This window comes from Stigmatopora argus, chromosome 7 (assembly GCF_051989625.1).
Source record: "Stigmatopora argus isolate UIUO_Sarg chromosome 7, RoL_Sarg_1.0, whole genome shotgun sequence".
NCBI classification, from domain to species: Eukaryota; Metazoa; Chordata; class Actinopteri; order Syngnathiformes; family Syngnathidae; genus Stigmatopora; species Stigmatopora argus.
In genome coordinates, this window is record NC_135393.1 from 20,126,122 (window position 1) to 20,137,045 (window position 10,924).

Here is a 10,924-nt window from a genome sequence, read left to right on the forward strand (position 1 = left end):
GTGAAGCACTACTTAGCATGCAAGTGAATGGGAAATTCCTCTGTTTTGTAGCCAGCATCCAGTGGCCATCCACGGTACTGCAGGCTTTTCAAACACTTTCGGGACCTTGTTTTAAAAGAGGTATGTAGGGCTTCGACGGCGACGCATAGGAGCGCGAGTCGAGGGTTGGAGAGGGGGTCTAATTGTCATTCATATTTGCATGAATTGGGAATGATCTTTGTGCAATCTTGTGACGTAAGTGTGCTTCAACGCGGAGCCCGAATTGGGACACAGCGAGAAAGGCGGCTTGTTGCTAATTTATGCTAGCGTGCTTTAGGCTCGTGCGGCTTGGAGGTGTTTGCGCGACAACCTCTCCCTCTCTCCCCCTATTTGTTCGTTTTGGACCCGGTACCCTGTCCGTGCCGAACCATAGGGTATAATAACGTGAGGCTTGATGGGCTTCCGGGGTGAGTTCCCTCTCGATCTGTGTTATTATTATTATTATTATTCCAATTGTCAGTGACAGTGACTACTTTGCTTGCTAGCAGAATGCATTTGCTAGCTCACTTTCTGTCATTTAAGCATTCGTCTAATATATGTTCATGTTCAGGTTACACGTTGGTCCGTTCGATTCGTTTAAGTCAACGTTGAGCATTTACTAGTTTGGAGTGCAAGTTTGATCCGTTTAAACGCGACGAATTAGACGCTATCGAACGCTCGCTCCTTTTGTCTGACTCGCTCGCTCGCTCGCTCGCTATCCTGTTAGCCTAGCTTACGCCAGTTTCCCTCGCCCTGCCTACATGAATGAATCGTTTACTTGATGTAGTCGTCTAATGTGTACCTAACACCGGATGTTATTTCGAGTGACCACACATAAGCGAATTGATTGCATGAAATCTAGCAGCCCGGTTCGACATTCTCAAGCCAACTCCCATTCATTCACTTATTCATTCATTCATTCATTCGGGTTTTGCGTTTTCATAGCATTTGCCATAATAGACACGCGAGTTTCACACGTAGCCCCAAATGTGTGTTACAGATCTGACGACCAGGTTGGACTAAAACCCGTATCTGTGCCAAGATGTCAAGTAAGAAGGCATTTTTTTTCGTGTGTTGCTTTTGAATGGTGGATTTGCCTTTGGATACACTGGACAACCGTTGAGTTGAAGACAAAAGATTTTTGATCGATGAAAATGTTTGCATGATAGTGTGAACGGTGACTCCTAGATCTAGGATTTCAGCTTTTGTCTTGTGTAAAACTTGATGTGGTTGGTATTTTGTCGTAGAAAGGCCCTCGTACGCTCCTCCTCCTCCGCCGGCACCTACCACCGTAAGTACACTAGCACCACATCACACATTTCTAACCTGAAATAACGACTCGGTATTTGATTTGTGGGCCTTTTCATTGATCTTTCTGATCATTTTTTTTCTCCCATGTAGTAGCTTCATGAGTTTCTTTATTATGGAACCATTTCTCATTTGTGTTTCTGTCCCATTTGTGTGTCCATCAGCAAATGGTCAACACTTCAGGCTTTGTGGGGTACAATCCCTACAGCCATCTGGCCTACAACAACTACAGACTGGGAGGGAGCCAAAGCAGCAACAGTCGGGTAACGGTATGAATATTGTCATAGCCACAAGACGGCGCTCCGGCGGCTGTTTGTGTCCACAAAATAGAAGGCGCCAGTTTTTGGGTTGCGATCCCCGGAGTTTGAGTCATTTGCCGACGGCACGTTTGGAGCTATCCGAGTTCCTGCGCCAGATAATATAGGCCTTTTTCTGGTGTTTTCCTTTGGCAGAATTCCTCGGGAATCAATATTCCAAAGCCACCCAAGCCGCCCGACAAGCCGCTGATGCCGTACATGCGATACAGTCGAAAAGTAAGTGACGTGCGCTTTTCAAACCATGTTTTTCATCATCGTGTAGCCATTCTGAAAGCCACGGACGCTTGAGCCGTTGGCTAGCTAGCACGTCGGATTTAGTCATTGCTCTATTGGAAGGGGGGTACCTTCTCGTCAAGGTAGGTGTTCATTGTGGAATGAAGGCAGTGCAAGGTTAGGACCGTGCTTTTCTAGTGGGTGAGTGTCATTTATCCACTTGGAGATGGAGCTTAAAGCACACGGCCTTCTCTGGTTTGTGACCTCTCTGCAAAGAGATAGGCACTCGTCGCCCCTCCGACTACGACCCCATCCCGTGTCTGGTTCTCATCACCAGGTTTGGGATCAAGTCAAAGCCTCCAATCCCGAGCTGAAGCTATGGGAAATTGGGAAGATCATCGGTGGCATGTGGAGGGACCTCACCGATGAGGAGAAACAGGATTATTTGAATGACTACGAAGCAGAGAAGGTTGGTTGTTTTACAAGGAATGTTTCGGCCAATGTGTACTGCCTCCAGTCATCATTGCTTCCTAAGCTTTTCCTAATCTGGATGGAGCCGGCGGGTGCCCGCCATCCTCCTTTCGCCCTCTAATCGCCGTGGTCTGTGACTTAGATTGAATATAACGAAAGCATGAAGGCCTATCACAACTCGCCGGCCTACCTGGCCTACGTCAACGCCAAGAGCCGCGCCGAGGCGGCGCTGGAAGAAGAGAGCCGCCAGCGGCAGTCCAGGCTGGACAAGGGCGAGCCCCACATGAGCATTCAGCCGGCCGAGGATCCGGACGGTGAGGACGCCGGCTCATTCGATCCCTTTATTGATCTTCTAACAATGACATTTAAAGCTTTGTCATCAAGCCGCCTTTTTCCACCCCCACCTGCCTAGATTACGACGACGGGTTCTCGGTCAAGCACTCTGCCGCGGCCCGTTTCCAGCGCAACCACCGTCTGATCAGCGAGATTCTAAGCGAAAGCGTGGTGCCAGACGTTCGCTCGGTGGTCACCACCGCCCGCATGCAAGTTCTTAAACGTCAAGTCCAATCCTTGATGGTGCACCAGGTATAATCCCTTTTGGCAATATTTATAACAAAATATATAGATGTTTTTTTCATATACATTTAACGCATTTGTCTCTGTTTGCCTGCGCCAGAGAAAGTTGGAGGCAGAGTTGCTGCAAATTGAAGACCGCCACCAGGATAAGAAACGGAAATTCATCGAAGCTACGGATTCCTTCACCAATGAGCTGAAACGAGTATGGCCTCTTTCTAATTCACAACTCTTGATTGGCCGGGCGGGCACATGGAGCACACCGAGCCCCTCTAGCTAGCTTGCGTAGCTGACGCAAAGCGGGTGTTAAATTCCCGCCCCCATATACTACAACGGCCAACACACTAATTTGGTGCTACATGCACCAAATGCACGCTAAAAACACGTTTTTAAAAAGGCAACGGAAGCAAGACTGAGTTGGGTTGTACTTTATTTAGCCATTTTACAATGTACTCACGTCATCATCACCCAAAAAACCATCAAAGTCCTCATTTTCTGTGTCCGAATTGAACAATTGTCCATGGAAAACGCTGAGTTTAATACGTTCGTCCAGGGGGCCACAATTCATTCGCAAATGGTAGCTAGCTAGTAGCTAGCGTAACTATTCCAAGGCTGTCTTCCATGCTTTACAACTGTGTTGATGCCGGTCGCAAGGCCACAATCCATTGGGTGTATTGACAAAAAAAAACTATATATCCCAGCAGTCACTGCGCAGTACTTCATCTAGGAAAAAATTGTAGAGTCGGGGGCTGCTTGCCATAGTTGTCCTATCGACTGATTAATTTCATTTTATCGTGATAACAATTTTAGTATTGGTCCATATATAAAGCGCACTGGATTATAAGGCGCCCTGTCTATTTTGGAGAAAATTTCAGACTTGTGTGCGCCTTATAGTCGTGAAAATACGGTACTCGGGTGCGTCGCCCGCCCGTCATCTTCTGTGGACATGTCATTGAATGCCTTCGTAGTTGGCTGCGTTGTCGGCTTCCTAACAGCAGGCGGAGGTGTTTTTCCTCATTTTGTAACACTCGTTATCCTCTGGATTTCAAACATCACCCTCCGTAGAAATGACGTCCCCATGTATTGATGGGCACTCGCTCTCAAGCTCAATTGTTGTTGTTGTTTTTCCCTCGCCCAGCTCTGCTGCATGAAAGTGGAAGTGGACATGGACAAGATTTCGGCAGAGATCTCGGCGGCGGAAGAGGCGGCCCGCAAGCGCATGGCCGAACGGGAGAAAGAAGCCAAAGAGGCCTCCGCCTCGGAGGAAGAGAAGCACGGCAAGTCGCAACAAAATGCGCTGGGCGACGCTACCAACAAGGGCGGGGACAGCGCCGCCGATGCCGTCACCAAGGATCCTTCGGGTGAGCCGTGAAAGCCGCTCGCTCGCTCGTCCGTGACTCATCCAGACGTCTGGCTCACGTCATTGGCGATATGAACTAACCTCCGTTTTCTACGGCGCAGGGAAGGCCAAGGCCGCCGAGGAAGTTCAGGAGCAGGCCAGCGGCGAAGACCCGGGGGCCTCGGAGGACAAGGAGAGCGTCCCGGAGGGAGCCATGGAAGAGGGAACCAGCGATAGCAACACGGGTTCCGAAACCACTTCGGCTCAGACGGAAGACGCTCTGACCGGCGAGCCGGCCGAGGCCTCCGGCAGAGCCAGATCCGCCCACTGAGTCGGAGGAGTCAGACCGCCCGTTGATCTGCCGGACGCTCGTCGTCCGGTTGTCGCTCGCTCGCTCGCTCGCTTTCTCCTCCACCCTTAACCGTTAGCATTTGTTGCATCCATGTTTCTATTCCGCAGTAGTCAAGTGTCGATAGGCCCGTCGAGGAAAAAAAAAAAGAAAATTCCCAGAGATAGTTTGAACCGTTTTGGCTATATAAAATGTACCATGATTTTTTTTAAGCATCATTAATTAACTTGAAGTGTTTCTGCGATGAAAATATGTATGACATGTCGAGAGTCGATTGTGATTGGACGAACCACTCTCGCTGTCAGTATTTGCTTCACAGAACAAACTGTCTTAAAAATGATGTCAAGTAAAGATGAATTGATAACTATTTGTAACATTTTCATTTTTAACCTTGCCCCCATTTTCCTTTTAGTTGTTGTTGTTGTTGTTGTGTCCATTGATAGGTCTCTCTCACAATGAGGAGTTGCGCAGCATATGATGTGTGCAGAAAGAATATTTTCATGCTACCGTATGAAACAATCCACAATATGCCCTTCAAATGTCTTGCGTACAATTCTGCCAATACCTTTTAATGACAAAGTCCAAACTAATTGACGTGTCTGTTTTTTCTATTAATTTTTTTTTTAAATAAATGGATTTGCAATCTAACTGCCTTAAGTCTTAAATCTGCTCATGTCAATTGTGTCTTTAAAAGGCTTTGAATTTCATCTGCTACAGCTTTACTAATTGGGTTAACTAGTAACAGTGTCATTAAAAAATAAATAAAGACATTTAACTATTAGTTGTACCAAGTATCCCATTTTGGGCCACCCTATGTTATTCTTGCCAGTGTAGATGTTGACACCCCTAAAATGACATCATTTCTTAATAGCTGCAGGGCTCGGTAATCTCCCGCTACTGATAGGTTTATGTATTTGGAAAAGGGTTGGGATTTGACGATAAAAGCAGCGAGCGCACGTCGAGCCTGCCAAGTCGAGCACCTTGGACAAAATACTACAAGCGTGTCCTCAAGCGTCCCCCGGAGAAAGATAATAAGGTAAGATTGCTTGAAATAACTCCAAGTGTTGCTATTCTCCCGACTACCAAATCTTTCCAATGGAAGATTCCGTTTATTATTGATGGATATGATGACAAGGCGTGGTGAGGTGGGAGGAACAATCACTGCATTGGAATCATTGCTTTAACCTTTTTCAGGATTTAAAAGGTTGAGGTGTTCACAGGAGTTGTCTGTCACATGGAACCAATGATGACAAATGTATGTTCTTTCTTAAAAGGATTTGCTTAGATCTCACCCGGTCATGCAAACATTGTCATTATATTGGTATAATGACAATAAAGGCATTGAATTGCTGTGACTCATTTGCTGAGTGAGACACACACTCCCTAACCCTCCCTCCCTATCTTCAGTCAGCCAGAAAGGTCATGAGTGATTCCTTCTACTATTACACACCTTGCCACTATACTATAAGGATAAGTTGGCCTACTTACTCATTCTTAGTCAGTATTCCTCCCTCCGCCGTCATCTGTGGCAACTCAGCGCCAAAGTGGTACTACGTAGGATATGTGAGATGGTTGGTCGTGCGTGTTGAAAGCGAGTTTGGGCCCTTAGCCACTTTGAAAGTGCAACCGTTTGGACAAGAACAACTGCTGCAAGCTGTTTTAGTGGAGCTCAATCCAAAGGTTGCTTCACTTGCTACGTGTTTCTCAAGCTTGTCATTTGAAATACCAAAACACAACAACTGTTCTCACAATGTTTGTTGATGTGACTGACAACTTATCCCAAATGGATGCAGGATTTAAAACACTTCCAAAGGTTGGCTTCCCAGCTCACTAAATATAGTCAAGGTCATTCCAAAGACTTTGTTTCAATGATGATGGAATGCGTACATTTCTGGAACTCATGACTCTCTCTTTGTCTTTGTTTTTGGAAAGATATCGAGCAGCATTTCTACTTAACATGATGCCCGTTGCCGGACACATGTCGCACGTGATCCCCACGCACGTTCTGAGAGTGGGCCAAAGTGTCCGCCTGGAGCCCGAAGAGGAAGCGCTCAACCAGCTCATGCTGGAACTGGATCCCACCTTTCAACCCATCGGAGGCCGCGCAGAGCATCCCTGCGTGGCTCCACGGGCAGGTACTACGCCGCCGCCGCCGCCGCCGCCGCCGCCGCCGCCGCCATCGCAGCCACACGTGCGCCGACCCGACCCAGTGGGGAGCTCGACCCAAAGAGATCCATTTCAGATCCATTTTTAGTTCTCCGCAAAAGCAAAAGACACTCAATCTTTTTTCCCTTGTTGTCAAAGGGTAATTACACTAATTCCCGTGTTCCGGGAGCGGTGCCCAGAGAAACGAGCCGCACCCTGGAGCTTTCCTCTCCTCACGCACCAAAACACGGTTGATTTGAGACTCCGTGCCAATGTATCATACGTCAAATCTGGCAGAAGTACAGCGTCGTGTCTGCTATTCTTCTCACGCAGCGGCGTCCGGACGACGAGAGCGCGCTGGTCGGCCCTCCGCGAACTATGAACGTTGAATTTGGCCCGCACGGGAAGCTTGAGCTCAGCCTTCCCTCTGCTCAGCTTCAACACGCGGGGGAGCTAATATATACATTTAATAAGAACCTCTTGTCTCACGATTTGAAGTCATCGTCCGTTTAGGGAAATGGTGATGGAAAAACAAACAAAGAATGACTTTCAAAATGAAAGGTTCAAAGTGGCTGTGTAGCAACCATTCAAAATAAAGCCGGCGCGCAACAACAGCCGCAGGCAGATGTGGTCGGTGTGGCTCCTTCTCCGACCGCACTTTTTAAAAAAAAAATTTTTTATGGACGGACTGAAGCGACTCCACGGTTGCCATCACCAAAACAAGTCGGAACGGGTGGTTGCGAAAGAGGGCATGAAAAGATTCGCTTTGAAAAGGATTAGCTTGCTTGTGGCAAGTGTCTGCATGACAATGTTTACCAGACGTTTGCGCCGAGCCCTTCTGGAATTCTCAAATTCTTGCTGCTGGCTCCAATTCTTGCCCCTCACCCTGACCCTGACCCACTACTCGGAAGTTTGGTCGCCGGACGTTTGACAACATGACAGAGAGTTTACTGTTGAAACCAGCTCTCAAAATTATATTCACCCGGGTGACCAAACGTCCGGTCACGCCCCGACCCTAACCCTGACCCTAACCCTAACCTGACCCTGAACCCTGAACCCTGAACCCTGACCCTGACTCTGAACCCTGACCCTGAACCCTGACCCTAACCCCGACCCCGAACCCGACACTATTTTCACGGCCATCCTTTCACCCGTCCGTCTCTGTCTCCGCCTCTCCCAAGGATACCGCGCCTCGTCGGCCAGCTCCCGCGGAATTCCCATCCAATCCAGGGCGAGCGGCAACAGTTTGTGTCCCTCGGGCACGCTGGTCTTTAGCGACGGCGGCTCGTCTTCCTGGCCGGCGCCGCCCGGCGCGGGTTCCCCGAAAGGCAGCGCCTCCACGCTGTCCCTTTGCCAAGGCTCCCATCGCTTATCTTACCCGAACAGGAACAGCGCCTCCTCGCTGCTCTCCACGTCCACGTGTTCGGACACCAGCTACATCCTCGGCAGGTGAGATCTACTCGCCGGTCGGCCGCCCGGGTTAAACCGACCGCCGCCGGGTCGCTGGAATGGCCTGTTCACAAAATGAAGGATGGATGGACTACGTATGGCCTGGCTTCCCCAACGGTCTCCCCATTTTGTTTTTGTTGGCACAGCACCCTGTCTCTGGCCAGCGAAGACGTCGACGCCTCGTTCCCCCCCGTGGGCGACGGGCGCGGGCCCGAGCGCCCGGACGTCTGGGAAAAGCCGGGCGGGGAGGTGATGAGCAGTCCCGAGCAGTGTCTTTCTGGTTCTTTCACGGACATTCCCATGTTGCTGATCAATGGCGTACCGCACGGGGACCACAAGGAATCTCCCACTTCAGAGGACAAAGTAGCGCCACAGCGCTTTCATCATCAGCATCATCACGGTGAGTCTCTAACGTTGCGCTCTTCTTTGGAAGCGTGAAATCCATTGAAACAATGTCCCTTTTTTAGGCTCGGAAGCCCATTCCAGTGGGAGTCCTTCGTCCATGAAATTTGTCATGGACTCCTCCAAATTTTGGTTTCGCCCGCATATAAGCAGAGCAGAAGGTGAGCGTCCGACGTCAGCTTCTTCTTTATCTCTCGGAACACGTACATCTGAAAGGTGCGCCAACGATACGTAATCCCCGGGCCGCTCCATTCCAGCGGAAGCATTTGTGAAGGACGAGGAACCTGGGACGTTTGTGGTGAGAGACAGCACCACGTACAGGGGAAGTTTTGGCCTGGCCATGAAGGTGGACCCCACGCTGGCACCAGCCACATCTGCAGGTATGGCTACGTTTGGTTGGGGCTTTGGAAGTTCTTGACCAGCTTTGAAATGAGGACCACTACAAAGTCCCAATGCTAGCAAATGCCAACAAATGTTTCCCATTGCTTTGTTTGGCTCTCGGCAAGCGAGAACGTTCTTCTTTAGTCTTCCTTATTTGGTACCTTGCTTCTGAAAACAGGAGGAGAGAGCAGCTCTCACCCTGTCAAACACTTTCTCATCGAATCCACGGCAAAGGGGGTCCGCCTTAAAGGCTCTTCTCAGGAACCCTACTTTGGTAAGCTACGCCATAGGGTGCTTCAGTCACATGAAGCTCACCTGGCCCTCTTTTACAGGAAGCCTTTCCGCTCTGGTGTACCAGCACACCATTTCCACTTTTGCTTTACCCTGCAAATTACTGCTCTACTCGCAAGGTAAGGTGTGCATGTTCGTAGATGTATCCACGCACGTGTGAGCGTGAATGAATCCAATTTGCTTGGGTTTTTAAGTTTTCCATCAATAAAGTGGAGTTGGTTCATCTGAACAGGCCCGAATGGAGACCAGGACAGAATGAGAGATACATTTCCCAGCGAGGAAAAGAAGGGAACAGGTAAGAGGCGTATTATTTACCAACCGTAGACGTGGTCCCCGCCGTACGTCGACCACGGCGCCCTAAGTAGCGTTCCCGCTTTCAGCCAGCAGCAACTTTGTCTACCTGAACGCCGTCCCCACGGAGATGTTGACGGGGCCTTGCGCCGTGGAGAGGGCGGTCTCCTTCACCCTGCGACTGCCGTCGGGTTCCTTCGAGGCCACCATCGTCAACCTCAAAGTCTCTTCCAAGGGGATCACGCTGACCGACGTCAACAGGAAGTAAGAGGGAAAGGGAAAACGTACAGTCGCGCTTTGACGCCTGGTCCGAGTGTACGTTTATGACCTGTCGTCCATTCAGGCAGTTTTTCAGACGACATTACCCCGCTCACCTGCTAAGCTACGGTGGAAACGATCCGGACGATCGAAGGTGAGCTTCATTGTGACGTTCGATGCGTTCCATTCGCACGCGTCGACAACTTCAAAGCAATTTTTGTTTCATCTGCTCCATTCCAAGACGCTAGCCATATGGCCGTCCGTCTTCCCGTAACACCACGTGGCATTCACGCCATCAGATAAAAAGTGCTCTCGAGTTCCTTTTGAGTAACCTTTGGATCAAAGAACATCCTACATTTTCATTTCCCAGCTCCTTTCTGCCCACACATCCATTTTTTGTTTTCTTTGGTTTATTGTGGTGGTTTATTGTGGTGGTGGTGGTGGTGGTGGCCTATCTCAATAGTGTTCAATGAATCACCCGAGGTGGCTGCAATTCTCAAACTTTGAACGGTGTGGCAAGCACATGATTCAAATGTGAGCCACAAACTCTAGCAAGCAGTTTACTGTCAACGCTTTGTCATCTTTGGATTTTGGTGTTTTTCCACTGTTACAGATGGCGAAAAGGTTCCACTTTTGGTGCGAGGTAAGGAGATTGTTTTGTGTTCATTATGTTGCTCTTTTGGCTTGACTTTCCAGCTTAACTTGTACAGACAAAAATGTCTGTGTATCTGTCTCTTGTCAATAACAACCGTTTTTTTTTGGGCTTCAGGATGTTTGGCTTCGTGGCAAAAGGCGTGGAAGCGGGAACGGAGAACGTGTGTCACGTCTTTGCCGAATATGACTCTCTGCAGCCCTGCTGCGCCGCCGTCCAACTTATACAGGCCGTCGTGGACAAATGAGCGCAAAACGTTGGGCACCAATTGAAGGAATGCTTTAATGTCTGGGCTAATAAATGCCAGCCCCGCCCGCTCCGGTTTATTTAATTTTCTAGCTTTTGGTTCACCTTTGCACTTTTTTAAAAAAAAAATCCCTGCTGCAGTTTGCACTTTGTTTTTGGACTGTTTGATTAAAATCTTTTGAGTATATACCACGGTTCCTGGCCTCCATCACACGGGGGTC

At 49.1% G+C, this 10,924-nt stretch overlaps 2 protein-coding genes across 6 annotated transcripts; both read left to right on the plus strand.

Moving 5' to 3' along the window:
- The first annotated feature begins 5 nt into the window (after positions 1-5).
- Positions 6-5,236, plus strand: smarce1 (SWI/SNF related BAF chromatin remodeling complex subunit E1). Of its 5 annotated transcripts, XM_077605985.1 has the most exons (12): positions 129-234; positions 317-446; positions 1,019-1,067; positions 1,266-1,309; positions 1,491-1,595; positions 1,779-1,859; positions 2,194-2,325; positions 2,470-2,641; positions 2,740-2,912; positions 3,004-3,105; positions 4,039-4,261; positions 4,362-5,236. In XM_077605985.1, exons 3-12 carry the CDS (start codon positions 1,061-1,063, stop codon positions 4,568-4,570), a joined length of 1,248 nt encoding a protein of 415 aa, XP_077462111.1. In that variant the 5' UTR covers positions 129-234; positions 317-446; positions 1,019-1,060; the 3' UTR covers positions 4,571-5,236. The 5 variants fall into 5 exon arrangements, with proteins under 5 accessions (XP_077462112.1, XP_077462113.1, XP_077462111.1 ...); XM_077605986.1 differs by lacking the exons at positions 129-234; positions 317-446 and adding an exon at positions 6-120; XM_077605987.1 differs by lacking the exon at positions 317-446 and having other exon boundaries at positions 126-234.
- Positions 5,237-5,486: 250 nt separating this feature from the next.
- LOC144077674 (tensin-4-like) lies at positions 5,487-10,890 on the plus strand. The gene is made up of 13 exons (XM_077605575.1): positions 5,487-5,624; positions 6,521-6,723; positions 7,915-8,182; positions 8,329-8,582; positions 8,650-8,745; positions 8,842-8,964; positions 9,144-9,239; positions 9,298-9,375; positions 9,489-9,551; positions 9,637-9,811; positions 9,891-9,959; positions 10,419-10,448; positions 10,575-10,890. The coding sequence occupies exons 1-13, from the start codon at positions 5,497-5,499 to the stop codon at positions 10,702-10,704; spliced, it is 1,713 nt and encodes a 570-aa protein (XP_077461701.1). The 5' UTR covers positions 5,487-5,496; the 3' UTR covers positions 10,705-10,890.
- Positions 10,891-10,924: the final 34 nt, after the last annotated feature.